Genomic DNA, 22,089 nt, shown 5'->3' on the forward strand with positions numbered 1-22,089 from the left:
ATCACAGTCCATATAAAAAAGGAGCCACGTTTGCTGCATTCTCAGTATCAGGATAGACTAAGAAGTGAAGAAGAAAATAGGGCAAGGGCTATAAATCAACTCTCTTAAGGAATCTAATGCACGATATTTCTGCTAATGTCTCATTAAATGCAACAAATTGCAAAGGAGGCTATGAAATAAAATCTTCATTCTGTATAGCTAGCATATGCAGCCCAATATTTTGAATTGTATTTATAGTAGAAAATATAATGATCTTTTAATGGGTTAAAACAATTGTCTATACTTCTAAAGCTGTATCTATTCCTCCAGGTTCTGTCTTTCACACATCCTACCTCGTTCCACTCTGCAGAGACATATGAGTCCCTGTTACAGTGCCTCAGAATGGAAGATGACAAGGTAGCAGAAGCTGCTATACAAATTTTTAGAAATACAGGCCACAAAATAGAAACAGACCTACCCCAGATACGATCGTGAGTATATTTTTTCTCATGGTAAACACAAAGTGGTTTTTGTTGTTCTTGTTTTTTTAACACAAAAGTTTTTTAAGTGTGGGAGCCATACAGTCAGTTTTCCCTTTCATGGAGGAAGATAGGAGCGAGGAAAGAGAATTTTTACTTAGAAGCTACTTGTCTGGGGGCAACTGGGTAACTCAGTCGGTAGAGCATCCAGCTCTTGATCTCAGGGTCATGACTTCAAACCCCATGTGGGGCGTGGAGCCTACTTAAAAAAAAAAAAAAAAACTACTTTTCTGTATCCTTTGTTTTATCTTTTCTCTGCCTCATTCTCCTCCTCCACCATTAAAAGAACAAACAAACTTTGTTTATAACAAGATTTTTAAATATTAATAATCAAGAGTTTTCACAGAATTTCAAATTTATAGTTAATATATCTTCGTTATCTAAGTATGTTCATTTTTTTTTTCTCAGCTGGTTTAAATTCAATAGCTGCCACCTTCATGTCTCACCAAAGAATGGGATAATCAAGTAGTGTGCTTAATAGCATATCTTATTAGTTGCTTGGTTGTTGGCAGTGGTGCTTTGCTAATTTTGATCTCTCAAGATTACCTTTCCCCTTTCACCATAAGAATGAAATACATGTTGATATTTTTACTTTGGCATCTTAAAGAGGTTGCCTTAGGATCAAACTTATGCTGAGAGTTTATATTTAGACAAAAGATGTGGGAGATGTCTTTTGGAAGAAAAACACATTGCTGATAGCTGTTGAATCACATGTTCAGGGTATATGCAAATAGTTTTGGATATATCCAAGTCAAACCAGTTTTCCGTTACAGGGTAATAATAGGGTAAGAGGACTCCTGACTCCTCGTTTTTATTAAATTTGTGAGCTAATAGTTTAATTTGAGAAATAAGTCAATGTTTATTGTACATTCTCTTCATTCTCAGAACTGTACTGGCTAATAATAAAGAATTGCCACAGTCAGTCCCTGTTCTCAAGGAGTTTATAGTCTAGAGACAATAATTTTTATATTTATACATTGAAAAAAAAATCATTGACACAGTAGGATAAAACTGTCTTAGGATAGTTTTAGGATAGAAACTTTAGGATAAAGTTTCTGGTGAGTTTTTCAAGGTAGGAAAACCTTTTTTAAGGTAAAGGATTTATTCTTAAAGGAATTCTATCCCAAATGAAGCAGTGGAAAAATGGGGTTAGATGGAATCGTTAATTTTTGGACACAAGGAATAAAACCTCTTATTCTTTTTTTTTTTTTAAGGTTTTATTTATTTGACACAGAGCACAAATAGGCAGAGCAGCAAGAGAGAGGGAGAAGCAGGCTCTCTCTGAGCAGAGAGCCCAACTCAGGGCTCCATCCCTGAGCCAAAAGCAGACATTTAACCGATTGAACCACCCAGGCGCCCCAAAACCTCTTATTCTTAAGACTAATTAGAAAAGGGCACCTGGGTGGCTCAGACAGTTAAGCGTCTGCCTTCGGCTCAGGTCGTGATCCTGGGGTCCTGGGATCAAGCCCCACATCGGGCTCCCTGCTCAGCGGGAAGCCTGCTTCTCCCTTTCCCTCTGCCTGCTGCTCCCCCTGCTTGTGCTCTCTAATTAAAAAAAAAATTTTAAATCTTAAAAAAAAAAAAAAGACTAATTAGGAAGGAAGGAGAGAATCATTGAAAAGCAGAGAAGTACAACAGTGCAAGCCTCAACAATAACCTTGATGGCATCATTAGATTATAGCACACTAGAATAACAAGGAAAAAGGTTAAAGTTGATTTATGTGTTGTCATTTCATTAGACTAAGAAGAATTAATAATACGTTTAACAACATTTTGATCAATGCTGCGTCTCCCTTTGTTACTTGTGTTATTTATGAGAACTGTTACTGGTAAATGAGTTTGTGAGAGAAAGACAGTGTTCAGTTAAGGAGGCTGCTTGGGCATAGAAATCCCTAGCTTACCATTTTAAACCTGTGTACAAAGAAATGTGGCATACTCAGAAATGTCAAATCCAATTTATGCAGACTAGCATATGTTCCAGTTTTTTGGTTGAGGTGCACGACCTGGAATCTGGGGTACTTGCTCTTAATGTCTAGCCTCCTGTTTTCATGAGAGGACCCTTTTTCACCATTGTATTTGACACAACTGACCTTATAATCTATAAAATAGGACCACTGCAGTAAATGAATGACAAGTATTTTTCCTTAAATTTTTTTTGCCTTAAATAGATTTTCTTCTGATTAAAAAAAATACGTGTATGTTCATTGTAAAAAGCTGAAACTTTAGGATATATAAAGGAGAAAAAGAGTCGTATCAACACTTTGTAACTTTGAAGAGTATTTTATCTACTTGATGTATATACCTATTTTATAGGTTGATACACACATGCTGTTTTCTTCGTACAGTGTTTTCCCATATCATCAACATTTAATGCTTAAGACTGTAATGTAGTACAATAAAGTACATATTGTCCTAAGGAAGGATTGTTTTACTTGGATTTTCAGTGTCAATTTGGAGGTTAAGTGCATGGATCTTGGAACAGAAGTACACATCTTCACATCCCAACCTCACCAAATCCTAGTTCTGTCAGCTTAAGAAGCTTTAATAATATTTTTGTGCTTTAGTTTTCTTATCTGTTTAATATAACAGTCCTCTTTGTGTGACTGTGAGTATTAATTGACTTAATCCATGTAAAAACACCTAGAATGGTGCTTGGCACAAGTACTCAATAATTGTTAGATGCTTTTATTACTCCTCTACCAATATATGTCTGTATCCTTGCATACTTTGTTTCACCGGTATCATTTAAACTTTTTAATAAAACTTGGCCTTCTGCTACTTTTTTTCCATGACTGCTTTAAAATAACTGAAGGGGATTGTGAAAGGGAAATGGAAAATTAGGAATATGTACTTAGAAGGTAGATATAAGAGTATGGCATGGGGCAAGTTTTAGATTATAAATTAAGGGTGGTTTGTTTATTTCTCTGTATTCATGAGGTGGCTTTAAAACAAATTGTCTCCCGAAGTAGCCTTTTTCTTTTTTTTTTTTTATTTATTTATTTGACAGAGAGAGACCGCGAGAGAGGGAACACAAGCACGGGGAGTGGGAGAGGGAGAAGCAGGCTCTCTGCCGAGCCCAGAGCCCGATGTAGGGCTCGAGCCCAGGACCCTGGGATCATGACCTGAGCCGAAGGCAGACGCTTAACGACTGAGCCACCCAGGCACCCCCGGAAGTAGCTTTTCTTGAGACATTGTATTTCTTGGATTATAGTTGAGAACAGATATCTTTCCATAGATGAGGTAATTTTTACGGGAGTCTTCTTAGGATGCCCGGCTGGCTCAGTCGGTGTAGCACGCAAACTCTTGATCTCAGCGTCATGAGAGTTCGAGCCCCAAGTTGGGTGTAGAGATTACTTAAATAAACTTAAAAAAATAACGAGAGGCTTCTCTACCAGCATACATCCAAACAGTTATGAGAAAGTAGGTAGAGGGGACAACCAAAAGAACTACTTGTGGTGTATGGGCTTTTTTTTTAAACTATGATATTATTTTTTACAGGACCTTAATTCCCATTTTACATCAGAAAGCAAAGAGAGGTACTCCACACCAAGCAAAACAGGCTGTTCACTGTATACATGCCATATTCACAAATAAAGAAGTCCAGCTTGCACAGATTTTTGAGGTATATATAATATATAGGATGTGTTTATGTTGATTTTTTATGCTGTGTGGTTTGATGAAGATAGAAGGTAGATTTTTTTTTTTTTGGCTATTTAGTCTCACCCTCGTATATAAATTCTATGGGAGCAGGGGCTCTCTTTTTTTTTTTTAGCACTGTATTCATAGCCTTTAGATCACATTATATGTTCAAATACTACATACAGAAGAATATTTTGTGTGTTTGTGTTAGAACATTTTATTTAGTTTTAGCTTTATTGACTCTGTGGTATGTATCCTCAGAAAGTAACTTTGAACTACCCAGTTTAAAGTACCTGATAACCCTACCTGAAAATTAGTCCTCTTTGCCTTTTCCTTTGTGTGATCCTTGATCTGATCCCACTGTTGGAAAGGTACTCCTGTTATTATAAATTGGATATAGTATCAACAGAACCCAATGAACACTTATTTATGGTCCATGGTCTTTAAAATGTCCCCATAGGGTAAGAAGTCCACCAACATAACAAGCCTATTATTGTAGATGGCTTGAAAATAATACTGATTTGATGACGCAGAAATGTTCTTGTTTTTACTTCTGCCTTTTATGTGTGCTTTTTTTTTTTTCTGGATTCTTTCAATCTTACTGAATTTCAGTAGTTGAAATAAAAATTGAGTGTCTAATATGGCTGAAGCTACTTTTGATCATATTAGCACAGCTTTGTTTGGGCCCAACAAACTCAGGAGGGTCAGGAACATTAACTGTTTCCATAGAATGTCTAGATATTTATAAAACAAAACTGGTAATTTTGACTGTTTTATTTTTATAGCCACTCAGTAGGAGTCTGAATGCTGATGTACCAGAACAACTTATAACTCCATTAGTTTCATTGGGCCACATTTCTATGTTAGCACCAGATCAATTTGCTTCCCCAATGAAATCTGTAGTAGCAAATTTTATTGTGAAAGATCTGCTAATGAATGACAGGGTAAGTTTCTAATTTAATTAAATTTAGAATAATGAGACTAAAACTATTTACATCTTTATCACAGAAACATTTCTGCTTCTCTATTTAATTTTCCTTTTAAATTATTGTGTTTTCCCTCCTTATTTACTTAAATTTCCAAATGACATCCTGACTTTATGTAGCTATTAGCAGAACTTAACATTTAAGAAAGAAAAAATGAGAACATGAGATGGATGAATCATGAAGTAAAAAATATAAGTCAAATGCTATTATCCTAACATTTGAAGGACAGTTTACTGGAGTGTTAGAATTTTATCAGATGTTGTTAAAAATATGAGTGGATTTGTATTTAGTGTTTTTTGAAATATAATTACATTGCATTTTTGGCACTAGATGCATATTTTAGTTATTGAAGTGTGTGGGGTGGGTACACGCACGTGTATGTGCATACAAGCTAATTTATTAACTCTGGGCTGGAGCCTGGAAATATGTAGCTTGAAAAGGCACGCCAAGTGATTGCTGAAACACACCTCTGATTACGAATCACCACTTTACCAAGTAGATCTAAATTAAAAAGTTGTTGAATGAAGACAAATCTGTTTTACCTGCTGGATCATTGTGGATGACTTTCAGTGCAGTGCTAATTTATCCAGCTTACCTATTCCTTCCACATGATCCAATAGTCTTTGGAGCCTTCGATATCTAAACTTAGAAAGAAAGACATTTGCCAGTGCATTCCATCCTCTTTCCCTTACCCTCTTTGGATGTAATAGACAAGAATGGAAGAGCATGGCCAAAGTGTCATTTCCCACTCATCACATTCAGGCTGTTCTTTGCACTATTGATAGATATGAATGGCAACAAACGTGAAACTTAAGACTTGACTAGATTGTAGTTTACAATGGCTCTTTTTTGTTGCTGTTTGTGTGGTAAAATATGCCTAATATAAATGGCATTTTTGCCATTTTTAAGTGTCTATCACATATACGCCAACATTCTTGTTTTTGTTGTTGGGTGGGTGTTTTTGTTGGATTTGGTTTTTTAAAAAATAAAAACATTTATACCATGTATACCTCCTATATACATAGGAAATACCCAGGAAAGCCAAACAACTCTCCAAAATGACCCAAAGCACCACCTAAAATATGTACCCACATTTTTTGTGTAACTGTCACCACTATTTTCAGACCATTTTAATCTCAGAAACTGCATTCATTAACCAGTAACTCCCCTTGCTTCCTTCCCACAGCCTCTGGTAACACCTCTATTGTACTTTGTTCTGACTTTGCATTTGCCTCTTCTAGATACCTCTTATCATACAATATTTGTCCTTTTGTGCCTGGCATATTTCACTTAGCATAATGACTTCAAGGTTCATTTGTGTTATGTATCAGAAGTTAATTCATTTTATGCCAGAATAATATTGTTGTATTTGTAGCCTACATTTTGTTTATTCATCTGTTAATGGACAGTTGTGTTTTTTCCCACCTTTTAACTTTTGTGAATAATGCTGATGTGAACATTTGTGAACCTCTTTTCAAATCTTTTGGATCTGTACCTAGGATTGGAATTGCTAGGTCACATGGTCATTCTATGTTGTACTTTTTGAGGAACCACCACACTGTTTTCCACAGTGGCTGTACCATTTTTGCATTCCCAACATCAATGCACAAGTCTTCCAATTTTTGTCAAATCTTTGCCAATGCTTCCTCTTTTCTCTGTTTTTGATAATGGCCATTCTAGTGGATGTGAAGTAGTATTTTGCAGTTTTGGTTTGTGTTTCGCTAATGACTAACAATGTAAAGGTTGTTTGTTTGTTTTTTTTATGTGCTTTTGGCCATTTGTGTATCTTCTTGGACATTCAGAGTCCTTTGCACACTTTTAATTGGGGTGTTTATTGTTCCTGAGTGGTAAGAATTCTTTATATATTCTGAGTATTAAACCCTTGTCAGATATTTGCCAAATCAAAGATGATGAAGATTTTCCCCTGTATTTTCTTTTAAGAGTTTTAATAGTTTTAGCTCTTAAATTAAGATCTTTGATTTTTTTTGAGTTAATTTTTGTATATGATGTAAGGTAAATCATCATTTTTTTTTTTTTTTTTTTGCTTGTGGATATCTAGTTTTTCCAGCACCATTTGTGTAAAGTAATTGGCCTTAGCAACCTTGTTAAAAATCAGCTGACCATATATGTGAGGGTTTTCTGGGTTCTCTATTTCATTCCATTGGTCTATGTGCCTATACATGTCAGTTTCATCCATATTGTCTTGATTACTATAAATTTGTAGTAAGTTTTGAAATCAAGAAGTTCAAGTCCTCCAACTTTGTTCTTTTTCAAGCTCTGGTGACTTTCCTATAGGTTTCCTAGAGCACTGCATTGTTCAGCATGAAAAACTTAATGAAGGAAACTTCAAAAATCTTTCTAAGAGTTAAATATATTCAATTGTCTATAGTCAACAGGTGAGAAGAATGGAAAATTATGGTCTCCAGATGAAGAGGTTTCCCCCGAAGTCCTAGCAAAGGTAAATTTGTGTAGGCCTTGATAACTTTTGTGTTGAAATAATGAACATTCATAGACACCCTTTTTCTTTAACCTGACAGCTAATAAATGATGTACTTTATTTTTAAATCAAAAGTTGTAGTCCTCATTGAGTTATTTATATATAGATATATGTCAGCATCTTCCATAGAACTTCATGCCTGCTAAAATAATTTCAGTGAGGCTGTTTTACACAGAAATTGTAGGATGTTGATGCTCAGAAGCATCTCAGGTCTAGCCTAACTACCACTCTCTACAAAAATATGAATATTAACTTGGCAAAAACAGATGGCTGTTATCGAATTGGTAACTTTTGATAGATACAAAATGTCTCTCAATAAAACTAATTTTTAAAGTGGTGGTATTGGGATTGAAGACAAGACTTGTTTTGTTACCATCTTCCTTGATAATCTGTTTCACCTTGTATAGCTTCCTAGTCTGTTCCATCAATTCTTTTTTCCAGGTTGTCAATAAATACCGTAAATAACACCTAGATCCTTTAGCTAGTTTTTTCACATGTATTGGTAGCAATCTTTTGAGTATAAACTTCCAAGAAATTATGACCACAAATAATTATGGAATCTCCTAGTTTTTTTAATCAGGATAGATAGAATCAGACTTAGTGGTTTCTTCAAAGTAGTTTTTGCAGTACTATAAAAATATTAAAGTATCTAAATAGCTCATTTTAATCACTATAATAGGTATAGTTTAAATAGTTATTTTTAAACAATATATTTTCAAATAATTTGAAAATCTTGGGTAACTGCAAAAAGCCTGGGTTCAGAAGCCAGACTTTGGGCAAATTATCTATCATAGTAATGTGTCTCCGTTGCCTTATCTATTGGAAATAAAAACCTCCCTTGTAGGCTTGTTTGGAACATCAAATAAGTTAATATATGTACAGCTCTGGGAAAAGTGCCTATTATCCATTAAACAGAATAAATATTCTTGCTGTTACTGTTACTATCCTACAGACTTGTTTAATAAAACATGTCCACCAGCAATTAAGCAACCTCACTAATCTAACTGACATAAATTAATCTTCCCTTTAATTGGAATTTTAAGTTCCTTTCTTTTTTTAGCATGTTAATATTTTATAGGTACAGGCAATTAAACTTCTGGTAAGGTGGCTGTTGGGTATGAAAAACAACCAGTCTAAATCTGCCAATTCAACTCTTCGATTATTATCAGCGATGTTGGTTAGTGAGGGTGACCTGACAGAGCAAAAGAGGATCAGGTGAGATCTTTCTTCCTTTCCAGTTTTTACAGCTCAAAATATTGGTAGAACTTACATAGGAGTTATTTACCTAATTAATATTGCATGTTGTAATTGCACCATATGCTTTGGGATCAGATCTAATGTACTACTCACTTCGGGTTTTCAACTCAGTGATGATGGAATGTTTCTTTTCTAAAGACCAAACTTTTTCCGGTAAATGTTTAGTCATAATCACTATATGTTACAGTTGGCTTCAGCATTTTTGGTTCACTTAAGCAAATATCTGTTGAAATACTACACTTTGCAAAACACCATGAAAAGCATTGCAGCAAAAACAGATAAGATTCAGTTCCTACCTTTTACCCTGTACTGTAGTGATTGAACAAGGTGGGTGACTGGATAGCATGAAAGGAATACCAGCTTCAGTGGAGGGATTCAAAGGAGGAAAAATCACAGCCCTCCTGGTGGTTTGCAGAAGATTAAAACAAGGTTCTGCTGCAAAAAAAAAAAAAAACAAAAAACATTGTTTCCATTTCTGCACATTTTCAGTGTGTTGTGAAATCACCATTTCTTCTTTCTGTTCTTTTTAAGATGAAAATAAAAGCAAATTTTTCATGACCCTTGTTTGTTTCAAATTCTTGATTTACTAGGGTCCAGGAGTACCAACAGATAAAACTACAGAATTCTACTTGTGATGCATTCCTACTTTAAAATGTGTTATTACAGGACAATAAAAATTTAAAAAATATTTTAAAAAATGTGTTATTACAGGACAAATTTATTCATTTGTGCGTTCATTATTTATTGAGCACTGTCATCCTAGGTACTGCTGTGCTTTTTTTAAAGCTATAAAAATCTCTCCTTCCAAGGAATATGCATTCTAGTGGAGGAGATTAGGAAATGAGCAAATTACGGTAAAGATGCTGAATGCTTTGATAAACTGAAGAAAACCATGGAAAATTATCTTTATCATAGAATAAGCCAAGGGTATTATAGGAACAGATTAGAAGATTAGAGCTGAGTTGGGGATAATTTTTAAATTTGGGGAAACTCTGGCAAAGGCTTAATAATGAGCTTTTATAAAGCAGTGATAAATAGGCAGAATCCCCAATAGAGATAAGACTATGAATTATCAGTTTACCTTTTTAAAAATGTTTAACATCACTAAATACAATAAATACAGTTTAAATTTAGCAATACCTCTTGACTATCAAATCAGCAAAAATATTTTTTAAAGTAATCACTGTTCCATGGGTTCAGGGAAATGGGTCCCCTCATTACTCCTGTTAATATAAATTGGCACAGTCTTGGCAGGACAGTTTGGCATTTCGTGTCTAGATCCTTATAAATGTTACCCGTTTGACTCTTATTTTTACATTCATGAAATAATAAAAGAATCATACAGAAACATACATACAAACATGTTCTTTCCAGCATTTTTAATCACAGAAAATAAGGGAATGGTTAATTGTAGAACACACATGTCATGAAATATTAGGCAAATCTTAATTAGGTATTATATATGCCATGGTTTAGCTTGAGCTCTAGAATCAGAAACTTATACAGCTCTCCACTCCGTTTATTAAGTGTGTGAACTAGAAATCACTTTTCTAAGCTTCAATTTGCTCACTTACAGAGTGAAAATTAAATGAGATAGTGTTCACACACAGCCTAGCACAAGCTTAAGCACCCAGATGGTGGCTATTTTTTTTAATTCCTGAATCATTTGTCTCAGAAGCCATTTGAAGTTCCCTCAAGAATACCAGTGTTCACTCTGATAATCCTGTAGTCCCGGAGTGCATGTTGTCTCCTCTTGTATGCTAATGATGGACTCAGCCAGCTTTCCACGTTTCCTAAAGTCTAAAATGTCATAATCATGCTGTGTTTAACATAGAAGTTGAAATAACACTGTCCTTTTCATCTCATTCATTGTCCCATTTTACCAGTTAGGGAATAAAAAACTATTGGGCGGGGGTGGAAGGGCTGGACCTCCTGAGGGGCGGGGAATTGGCTACAAAAGGAAGTCTGCTCCCAGATAGACACTGGCTCTCATTTCCATATCCTTTAGTCTTAGATATTTGTCTGATACATCCCCTTCTGTGGTATAAATCAGCTCCCCATTGCTAGCCCCTCCATTTCATCAGTCACAGGCTTAGGCTAGATTTTTATTACATGTATGTATGTATGTATGTACATGCATTTAAAAACTGTAGGAAACATTTAATATGATAGGTGATTTAATCAAGTTTTTTACAACAAATATGTATTCCTCTTAAAGTGAGGAATACCATTCCTGATGTAAATGGTTCTTCTTGGCATTGCAGTTACCGTAGTTGTGATCATAAGTAGAGCTGCTTGGCTGTGGTAGAGGATCTATACTACAACATAACTAAAAATAAAGGCAGTTAAATTTATTATTAGTCACAATGATTTGAGCCTTTTTCCCTGTGTTGAGTTCAAGGACTCAAAGTAGCTTTCCCAGATTTGTACATGATGTATTTTAAGCATAAATTATGCTAAAGACCTTAACACTCAAAAAGGGATCAAAGCATTGTTATGAATGATAATGGTTATAGGAAATGTTTATTTCTTTTTTGTTTGTTTATAGTAAATCTGATATGTCTCGCTTGCGATTAGCTGCTGGTAGTGCCATAATGAAGCTTGCTCAGGAACCTTGTTACCATGAAATTATAACCCCAGAACAATTTCAGCTCTGTGCACTTGTTATTAATGTAAGTAATCCTCTTATTTTTGTCAATTACTTGGTCTTCACAGTTAAATACATTTACTTTCTGTGAATACAGATCTATTTACTGTGTGCACAAAAGAAATTGCTATTATAACTATTCTAACTAAGTATCTTTTAAGTATTGTTATTCTCCAATATAATTAATCGTTTTTTTTAAAAATGACTTTTGGAACAAACTGCTCTTTAGTAAATGTTTCCCAGTTTTTTTCTTAACTGGGTTATTTTGTCATGGTTTTAAAAGTACTAACATTTTTATTTAAGTATTTTTGGTTTTATGCCGCTATAGGATGAGTGCTACCAAGTAAGGCAGATATTTGCTCAGAAGTTGCATAAGGCTCTCGTGAAGTTACTACTCCCATTGGAGTATATGGCGATCTTTGCCTTGTGTGCCAAAGATCCTGTGAAGGAGAGAAGAGCACATGCACGACAGTGTTTACTAAAAAATATCAGTATACGCAGGGAATACATTAAACAAAACCCCATGGCTACTGGTGAGTAATTTTGAAAGCTCCAAGTGTGCAAATGTATCTTGTGAGTGTATCAATTTATAGGGGGGTTTTATTTCATATATTTCCATTGTAGTATATTTATAAAAACACTACAATTTTTAATTTTTATAGAGTGCTGTTGCTATAGTTGTGATATACTTAACATCTAAAATCCTGGTTTCTAAGTGCTATTTATAATGTATAAAACTGGAGGAATTCTATTTTTCAATGTGACTTGATTTAAACACATTGCTCAGATGTCAGAGAGTAAAGAATTATTTTCCCAGCTTTACCACTGTATAATCTCAAATTATCCCTTTGGCTTTAGTAGCTTTCAACATTGAAATGTATTTCACTATCATCTAGATAGCATGTTGCCTGTAATTTTAAAATAACTGAGGAAAAATATGGAAACTGAAGTGGTTAGAATGCAAAACTAGGGAGGGATTTTATAAAAGCTATTATTACTATTGTTAATAATAATGTTTTCACTTTAGAGAAATTATTATCACTGTTGCCTGAATATGTAGTTCCATACATGATTCACCTGCTAGCCCATGATCCAGATTTTACAAGATCACAAGATGTTGATCAGCTTCGTGATATTAAAGAGTAAGTCATGTTGATTTTCAAGAATTTTAAAAATTATTTTTACTTACTGAAAAGATAAATTTTTTCCTGTTACTATTCCCATTAGAATAAAAACTTCTTTGTGGCTTTATTATAAATTTCATCGTACAAAATTTTTCCCATCTGTCAAGTTCTTTTTGATTCTTTTGTTTCCTGTTTGCAATTTAACTGAGTCTTTGAAATAGGTTGGTTTGGTTGTTTTAGTTTTTATCTTATTTTGACTATTTTGTATTAGGATGGGTTTCAGTTACTTTAGTTTGATAATTTAGAAAGCCATGTAGTAAAAATTTCTCTTCTTGAAACTATACTTTCATACTCAAAAGCTGTCTTAAAAATATGCATTTACGCATGAAATATTCTGTGGCAGGATTATGGTAGTACAAAATTAGGCTTGTTACACCAGTCACAGAGAGATTTGTATCTAGTGGAAAGACAGGCAAGTAAACAATTAAAAAGCAGTTGCTGAATAACTGGTACTTCTTGTGTATGATACAGGGTGAAAGTGAGAGAGGCAGCCTAAGTTTGTCTACAGATGACCTCCAGGAAACTTTTTGATGGGAAAAAATTTATTTTGCTTTTAAATTCTACACCACATTTTACTGAAAATGAAGTGATTTTTAATCTACAGATAAAAGACTCTTAAATGGTACACAGGTGTAACAATTATGTGATGACTTCTTACTATAGTCCAAGGGTAGAAAGACCTTTGAAAGAAATTAATCTTTCTACAGTATTAACCCCTAAAAGCAATTTTCCTTTATAGATGACAACAGTATTGTCAGTTTCATATACTTTTACTTTATAAAAGAACTCCCAGAGAAAGAAATTCCTGGAGGTTTTCCCAGATACATACGGCTATATTTTCTGTTGTGCTTACAACATCTGCAAAGTGTGGCACATCCAGATCCAGATTCTTATGATCAAGGGCATTCACAGCTGCCTCCTCCATGTACTCTCTGAGGTCGGTCAAATTCATAACCATTCCTGTAACAGGATCAGTCTTTATAATTGTGCCCATGGTCATTTGGATTGTTGCATTCCCCAAACAATTTCAGATTTTCTTCATTACTCAGATTTGCTTTAGAGCCTATGGGTTGCACTGAGGGAGAGGAGGTGGGACAGTTCACGCCCAGTAGCCAACGGCAACCACATGGATTGTCTTGCCTCTGACCTCCAAGAAACTTTAAAGCAGTATTTACTTTCTGTCCTGTTGTTATGATTTTGCTTTGCACTCTTAAATTAGTACCTTCAGCTTGTATTTAAAATTATCATGAGGTTGCCTGGGTGGCTAAGTTGGTTAAACTTCTGCCTTTGGCTCAGGTCGTGATCTGTCCTGGGATCGAACCCCGCATCAGGCTCCCTACTCAGTGGGGAGTCTGCTTCTTGCTCTCACTCTCCCTCTGTGCCCTTGCTCTCTCTTTCTCTCTCTCTCTCTCAAATAAATAAAATCTTTAAAAAAATAAATAAAAGCATTATGATTTTTGTATGTGTGACATTAAACCTTGTTCCTGTTCTAATTTAAGATTGTAATCAACATTTATCTCTACCTCCTACAGCTTTCATCACTGAAAATGTGTCAGTATCATAATTGGAAGAGATATTATATCTTGTCCAACATTACTGTTAAGCATTGACCTGTTGAGCTCCTTATATTTTGAAGGCTTGTCATTTCATTGTTGTTGCTTCCAATACATCATTCCAGTAATACTGTCTATTTCAAATGCTTAGAAATAAGTCTACATTTAAAAAAAATCTTTTTAGGGCTTTTAGTTGATCTATACTTTAAGAAGCCACATAATTAGGTTCTAGTCCCAGCTGCATAACTAAAAACTTCTCTGGCCCTCAATTGCCTTACCCATAAAATGCACGAGATAAAATAATTCCCAAAATGTCTTCCAATTCTTATTTTTGTTTATCTTGTAAATGTTTACATTTATATTTACAATTTTTTTCTTTAAAAACTTTTAGTTTGGCATTTCCCAGAAAGCACTTCCATAAAATAAAACACAAGGTCTATGTTAGAGGATTTTAGCATATTTCAGTTGCAAAGCAGTCATGTGGAAGAAGGATTAGACTTAAGAGAGATAACTATGATGTGGGAAGAAGAGTACTGACGTACAGGAAGTAATTGGAGTTAGAATTGAAATCACTGGCACATGTTTTTTGTTCTGTCTAGCATGCAACATTTTTTAGGATCTTTAAACAATTATTTTAATTGCATGTAATTTGAAGTGTTAATATGTTTTTCAAACTTTTTTAACTTTGTGGTAATTATTAACTTACTGTGTCACTATTTGCTTTGGCTATTCAAAGTCTTTTATGGTTTCATATAAATTTTAGAATTATTTCTTCTAGTTCTGTGAAAAATGCCATTGGTAAGGATTGCATTGAATGTGTAGGTTGCTTTGAAATAATATGGACCTTTTAACAGTATTCTTTCAGTCCATGAACATGGAATATCTTTCTATTTATTTGTGACTTTTCAATATCTTTCATTAGTGCCTTACAGTTTTTGATATATAAATCTTTTACCTCCTTGGCTAAGTATATCCCTAGGTGTTATTCTTTTTGATGCACTTATAAATGGGAATGTTTTCATAATTTCTGTTTCTGATAATTATTAGTGTAAAATATACAACAGATTTTTGTGTATTGATTTTGTACTCTGCAACTTTATTGGATTTGTTTATTCTAACAGTTTTTTGATGGAGTCTCGGATTTTTTGTGTATAATATCTCATCTGCAACTAGTGACAGTTTTACTTCTTTCTTTCCAGTTTGGATGCCTTTTATTTCTTTTTCTTGCCTAATTGTTCTGGCTAGGACTTCCAATACTTTGTTGAATAAAAGTGGTGAAGAGTGGACATTCTTGTCTTTTGTATGTTCCCTCTATACCCACTTCGTTGAGAGTTTTTATCGTAAATGGATGTTGAATTTTGTCATTTACTTTTTCTGCATCTGTTGATCATGATTTTTATCCTTCATTTTATTAATGTGGTATACCACATTGATTCATTTGTGGATGCTGAGCCATGCTTCCATCCCTGGAATAAATTCCACTCAGTCATGGTATATGATCCTTTCATTAATGTATTGTTGAACTCAGTTCGCTAACATTCTTTTGAGGATTTTTGCATCTATGTTCATCAGAGATATTGGCCTCTAGTTTTTCTTTTTTGTGGCATTCTTGTCTGGTTTTGGTATCAGGGTAGTGCTGGCCTTGTAAAATGATTTTGGAAGTCTCCTCTTCTCTTTTCTGGATGAATTTGAGAAGAATCAGTATTAATTCTTCCTTGAATGTTGGTAGAATTCACCAAGGAAGCCATATGGTCCTAGACTTTTGTTTGTTGGGTGGTTTTCAATTACTAATTCAATCTCCTTACTAGTAATTGGTCTTTCAGATTTTCTATTTCTAGGAATTTATCCCTTTCTTCTAAGTTGTTCAGTTTGTTAGCATGTAATTTTTCATAGTATTCTGTTATCATCCTTTGTATTTCTGTAGTATTAGTCATAATCTCTCCTCTTTCGTTTCTGATTTTTGAGTCCTTTTTTCTTGGTCAGTCTACCTAAAGGTTTGTCGATTTTATCTTTTCAAAGAAACAGCTCTTAGTCTCATCAGTATTTTCTCCTATTGCCATTTTTAGTCTATTTCACTTATTTCTGCTCTAAATTTTGTTATTTCCTTACTTCTACTGACTTTGGGCTTCATTTGTTCTTTTTTTCTCCTAGTTCTTTGTGGTGTAAAATTAGTTTGTTTCTGGAGATCGGCATTTATCACTATTAACTTCATTGTTAGAACTTACCATGTTTGATGCTTTTGCTGTATCCCATAAATTTTGGAATGTTGCATTTCCATTTTTGTCTCTAGCTATATCCTTTATTTCTCTTTTGATTTTTCCTTTGACCCATTGATTGTTCAGTAGCATGTTGTTGAATCTCTACATATTTGCTAATTTTTCATTGTTCTTTGTGTAATTAATTTCTGATTTCATACCATTATAGTCGGAAAAGATGCTTGATGTTATTTCAATCTTAAATCCATTAAGACTTGTTTTATGGCCTAACATATGATCTGTCTTGGAAAACGTTCCATGTGCACTTAAGAAAAATGCGTATTTGTTGTTTTTGTATGGAATGTTCTGTAAATATCTCTTAAGTCCATCTGATCTAATATGTTGTTTAAGACCAGTGTTTTCTTCTTGGTTTTTCTGTCTGGATGATTTGTTCATTTAACTAATTGGGGTATTAGAGTCCCCATATATCATAAATTATAATAATTATATAAATACTGGGTGCCTGGGTGGCTCAGTCGTTAAGTGTCTGCCTTCGGCTCAGGTCATGATCCCAGCGTCCTGGGATCAAGTCCTGCATCGGGCTCCCTGCTCGGCAGGAAGCCTGCTTCTCCCTCACACACTCCCCCTGCTTGTGTTCCTGCTCTCGCTGTCTCTGTCTCTGTCAAATAAATAAATAAAATCTTTAAAAAATAATAATAATTATATAAATACTATTGTATTTCTCCTTTTAGGTCTGTTAATATTTGCTTTATATATTTAGGTGCTCCTATGTTGGGTGCATAAATATTTACAAAGGTTATATCTACTACTTTGTTGACCCCTTTTTCATTATGTAACATATCTTTTTTGTGTATTATTACAGTCGTTGTTTTAAAATGTATTTTGTTGGGGCGCCTGGGTGGCTCAGTCATTAAGTGTCTGCCTTCGGCTCAGGTCATGATCCCAGGGTCCTGGGATCGAGCCCCGCATCCGGCTCCCTGCTCGGCAGGAAGCCAGCTTCTCCTTCTCCCACTCCCCCTGCTTGTGTTCCCTCTCTCGCTGTGTCTCTCTCTGTCAAATAAATAAATAAAAATCTTTTTAAAAATAAATAAATAAATAAATAAAATGTATTTTGTCTGGGCCCCTGGGTGGCTCAGTTGGTTAAGCACCTGCCTTCAGCTCACATCATGATTCTGGAGTCCCAGGATCGAGTCCCTCATCAGGCTCCTTGCTTAGTGGGGAGTCTTGCTTCTCCCTCTGATCCTCCCCACTCATGCTGTCTCTCTCTCATTCTTTCTCTCAAATAAATAAAATCTTTTTTTTTAAAAAAAGTGTATTTTGATACAAGTGTAGCTACTAAAGCTTTATTTTGGTTTCCATTTGCATGTAATATCTTTTTCCATCTCTTCACTTTCACTGGGTGTGCCTCTTGTAGGCAGCCTATAGATGAGTCTTGTTTTTTTAAATCCATCCAGCGGTTCTGTGTTTTTGATTAAAGAATTTAATCCATTTACATTCAAGGTAATTATTGATAGGTATGTGCTTGCCATTTTGTTAATTGTTTTGTGGCTGTTTTTGTAGTTCTTTCCTGTTCCTTTCTTCTTTTGCTTAGTTTTTATGTGGCTTAATGACTTTCTTTAGTGGTATGCTTATATTCCTTTCTCTTTATCTTTTGTGTATTTACTATAGGTTTTTATTTCATGGTTACCATGATGCTTACATATAACAACTTAAAGCAGTCTGTTTTAAGTTGATAACAACTTAAGTTTGATCCCATTCTAAATCTCAACTTTTTTTTTTAAGATTTTATTTATTTGACAGAGACATAGTGAGAGAGGGAACACAAGCAGGGGGAGTGGGAGAGGGAAAGCAGGCTTCCCACGGAGCAGGGAGCCCAATGCAGGGCTCGATCCCAGGACCGTGGTATCATGACCTGAGCTGAAGGCAGACACTTAACGACTGAGCCACCCAGGCGCCCCTAAATCTCAACGTTTTTTTTTTTTAAATTAGGACATGCTATTTTTTATTTTATTTATTTCTTAAAGATTTTATTTATTTATTTTTTAAGATTTTATTTATTTATTTGACAGAGAGAGACACAGAGAGGGAACACAAGCAGGGGGAGTGGTAGAGGGAGAAGCAGGTTTCCCACTGAACAGGGAGCCCGATGTGGGGCTCGATCCCAGGACTCCGGGATCATGACCTGAGTCAAAGGCAGACGCCTAAAAACTGAGCCACTCAGGTGCCCCAAGATTTTATTTATTTGAGAGTGGACGAGAGAAGGAGCCAGGGGGAGGGAGAAGCAGACTCCCCGCTGAGCAGGGATCCCAATATGGGGCTTCATCCTGGGGCTTGGGGATCATGACCTGAGCCAAAGGCAGACACTTGACTGAGCCACTCAGGTGCCCCTAAATCTCAACATTTTAACTCTCCTCCCCACATTTTATGTTTTTGATGTTACATTTTGAATCTTTTTTTTTTTAAGATTTTATTTATTTATTTGACAGAGAGAGACACAGCAAGAAAGGGAACACAAGCAGGGGGAGGGGGAGTGGGAGAGGGAGAAGCAGGCTCCCCGCTGAGCAGGGAGCCCGATGCGGGGCTCGATCCCAGGACCCTGGGGATCATGACCTGAGCCGAAGGCAGACACTTAACTACTGAGCCACCCAGGTGCCCCACATTTTGAATCTTTTTATCTTGTATATCCCTTAACTAATTATTGAATCATAGTTATTTTTACTATTTTTGTCTTTTAACCTTCATACTAGCTTTATAAGTAATTCACTACCTTCACCATACTATATATTTACCTTTCCAGTGATACTATTTCACATGTGTTGTTGTTACTAATTAGGGCCCTTTCTTTTCTGCTTAAAGAAGCCCCTTTGACATTTCTTTGACAACCAGTTTAGTGGTGATGAACTCCTTTAGCTTTTACTTTTCTGAAAAACTCTTTCTCTCTCCTTCCATTCTGAAAGATAATCTTGACAGGTAAAATATCCTTGGTGGTTTGTTTTTTTTTTCCCCAGCATTTTGAATATATTGTGCCACTCCCTCTTGGCCTACAAAGTTTGTACTGAACAATCTGTTAGATAGTCTTATGGGGATTCCCTTATATGTAACTTTTTTTTTTCTCTTGTTGCTTATAATACTTCCTGTCTTTTAACTTTTGACGTTTTAATTGTAACGTGTCTTGGTGTAGGTCTCTTTGGGTTCGTATGTTTTGGATCTCCCTGGGTTTGCTGGATCTGGTGTCTGTTTCCATCCCTGTGTTCAGGAAGTTTTCAGCCATATTTCTTCAAATAAGATTTCTGCCTCTTTTTTCCTCTTCTGGAAGCTCTGCAATTCAAATATTAGTCCATTTGATAACCTTTAATTTTCTGAAGATATTTTCACTTTTTATTTCATTTATTTATTTATTTGCTGCTTTTATTGAGGCTGACTGATCCTTTCTATTTTATATCTAGTCTGCTGTTGAACCCTTTTATTGTGTTTTTCAGTTCCATTATTCTTCAGCTCTGTGATTTCTGTTTGGTACTTTGTTAAATTTCATCCCTGTTGAAGTTCTCACTCTGTTCATCCAGTCTCCTCCCCAGTCTGGTGAGCATTTTATGACCATTACTTTGAACTCTTAATAAATTTACTTATCTTCCTTTCATTAAGGCCTTTTTATGAGGTGTTATCTTATCCTTTCATTTGGAACATATCCTTCTGTTTCTTCCTTTTGCTTGACCCTCTGAATTGGTTTCTGTACAGGAGATGATGTTTCATCCCCTTTTCCAGTCTTGAAGGAGTGACCTTGGGGAGGAGTTGAACCTTTTCATTCAGCATTACCCAGCTCTTGGTCATCTCTCAAAACTGAGTTTATCCAAGTAACCTGTTATATTTTTAATAGCTCCCAGTAGTTAAGGATGTGCCAAGAGCTGTCAGTGTTCCCTAATGGAGGATCTCTGCACCTAGATTCAGACTGACTGGAAACCAAACCTTCAGGCAGCTGCTTTTAAAAGTATGCAGATATATACAATCCTGAGGGGCCAGGAGCAGAAGCCTCACTGACCACCAGAGCCAGGCATCCTGAGGGATGTCCCCTAGGTGGGATTCACAAAAACTGGTGTTCCAAATGAGTATATGAGCTCCTTTCCGGGAGACACCAACAAGCTGGAGAAAGACTGAGAGCACCAAGATGGCATCTATAGCCTTTGTTCCTTGAGGAAGCACCATAGGCCACTAAATGCGTGGCAAACCTAAGTCCTGCCCTTAGTCCAAAGCTCCAGGACGAAGTGGCCTATTGACAGGAAAAACTGAAGGGATGCCTCAGTCTGCTGTCTGTGCAGTGCCCTGAGGGTAGTAGCCTGCCAACAACTGCCCCTCCGATTACCACAGTCCCTTGGGACCCTGGAATGCAAGCCCCTCCAGCCACCACAGCCAGGTGACTTGAGGGGTGCCCCCTGAGCATCAGGCACTGGACTCAAAGCTCCCTTCCAGGAGAACTGGCACTCCGGAGCATGGCAGAGGGTGAGCGTGAAGACAGCACCTGCCCTCCAAGGTCTCTGGGAAGGATTTTAGTCAGCCTCTAGATGATTGTTTTACTTAGAAGCCTGCACCTCAGGCCGCAGTTATGATGATTAGTTAATAGGCCTACTTCACAGAAAAACCAGGGTCCTGGGTCAGTTGCCTCTTGCTGTGCCTGGGAGGGGTGGTAGCTGGTAGCTCTTTAGGCATTCTTTGCACATTGGTTACAGTCCTTTGGGACCCAGGAACATTCGCCCCACTGGCCACCAGTGTCAAGTGATGTAGAAGTGTCCCTTGGCGGCAGTCACAAAAACTGGAGCACCAGGGAGGGTTCTGAATTCCTTTCTAGGTGATTATTATTGTGGTCCCATGTGACCAGAAATACAAGCTCCTCTGTTCTCCAGAGCTAGGTGTTCAAGAGATGTCCCTCTGGGCAGCACCCACAAAAATCAGGGCACCAGACATGTGTAAAGGTTCCCTTCTGGGAGCTACTCATCCTCTGGAGCACAGCAAAGGGAGAATGCAAAGATGGCACTCCCCATTCTCCATCCCTAGGGAATGTTCCAGCAGGCTCCTAGATGTGTAAGTTGAATTAGATGCCTGCCCCTCAGGTGAAGGTTTTAAGCAGGTTATTTAAGCTGCTTCTGAGCTGGGCCCTGGGGCAGGTCAGTTCCAGCACACAAAGCCTTTAAGAGTCATTTCTCAGATTGCTAGATTTGTGGGTCCCACTGTGGGACATTTCGGGGATTCATCTCTGAAGTTCCTGTCTTAGAAGTTGGGGTGATCAGTGTGGGGTTTGAACCTTTCATTCCTCAGGAAAAAGGTCGGTCCAGGTATTTTGAGTTTCCTCCCAGTTGTGGGTCGCAGCACCTGGGGTGGGGTTCATGGTGAGATTGTGTCCCAGCCTCTCCTGCCCACTTTGATGTGTTTTTTTTTTTCTTGTGCCTAATGTGTAGTCATCACTCAGTCAGCGTTTAGGTTTTTTAAGAGGAAATTGGGTCCATATGTAGCTGTAGATGTGGTATGTTCCTGAGAGAAGGTGAGCTTGGGGTCTTACTACATCACCATCTTGAATCAGACCAAGTTCTCGGTTTCTTACTG

General features: G+C 36.3%; 1 protein-coding gene across 3 annotated transcripts in view; it reads left to right on the plus strand.

Moving 5' to 3' along the window:
- The window catches only part of PDS5A (PDS5 cohesin associated factor A), a 135,052-nt gene that overhangs the window by 91,662 nt on the left and 21,301 nt on the right, over nucleotides 1–22,089 (plus strand). For all 3 annotated transcript variants that reach the window (XM_088021198.1, XM_028087460.2, XM_028087470.2), the window contains exons 19-26: nucleotides 310–470; nucleotides 4,017–4,140; nucleotides 4,943–5,101; nucleotides 7,533–7,601; nucleotides 8,719–8,855; nucleotides 11,446–11,569; nucleotides 11,873–12,077; nucleotides 12,572–12,686. In XM_088021198.1, the coding sequence (XP_087877324.1) occupies nucleotides 310–470; nucleotides 4,017–4,140; nucleotides 4,943–5,101; nucleotides 7,533–7,601; nucleotides 8,719–8,855; nucleotides 11,446–11,569; nucleotides 11,873–12,077; nucleotides 12,572–12,686 (1,094 nt within the window). The remainder of the gene's footprint in view (nucleotides 1–309; nucleotides 471–4,016; nucleotides 4,141–4,942; nucleotides 5,102–7,532; nucleotides 7,602–8,718; nucleotides 8,856–11,445; nucleotides 11,570–11,872; nucleotides 12,078–12,571; nucleotides 12,687–22,089) is intronic.

Source organism: Eumetopias jubatus, unplaced genomic scaffold, assembly GCF_037043125.1.
Source record: "Eumetopias jubatus isolate StellerSeaLion01/CBP00866 unplaced genomic scaffold, mEumJub1_p1.0 scaffold_2, whole genome shotgun sequence".
In the NCBI taxonomy this organism is placed as follows: Eukaryota; Metazoa; Chordata; class Mammalia; order Carnivora; family Otariidae; genus Eumetopias; species Eumetopias jubatus.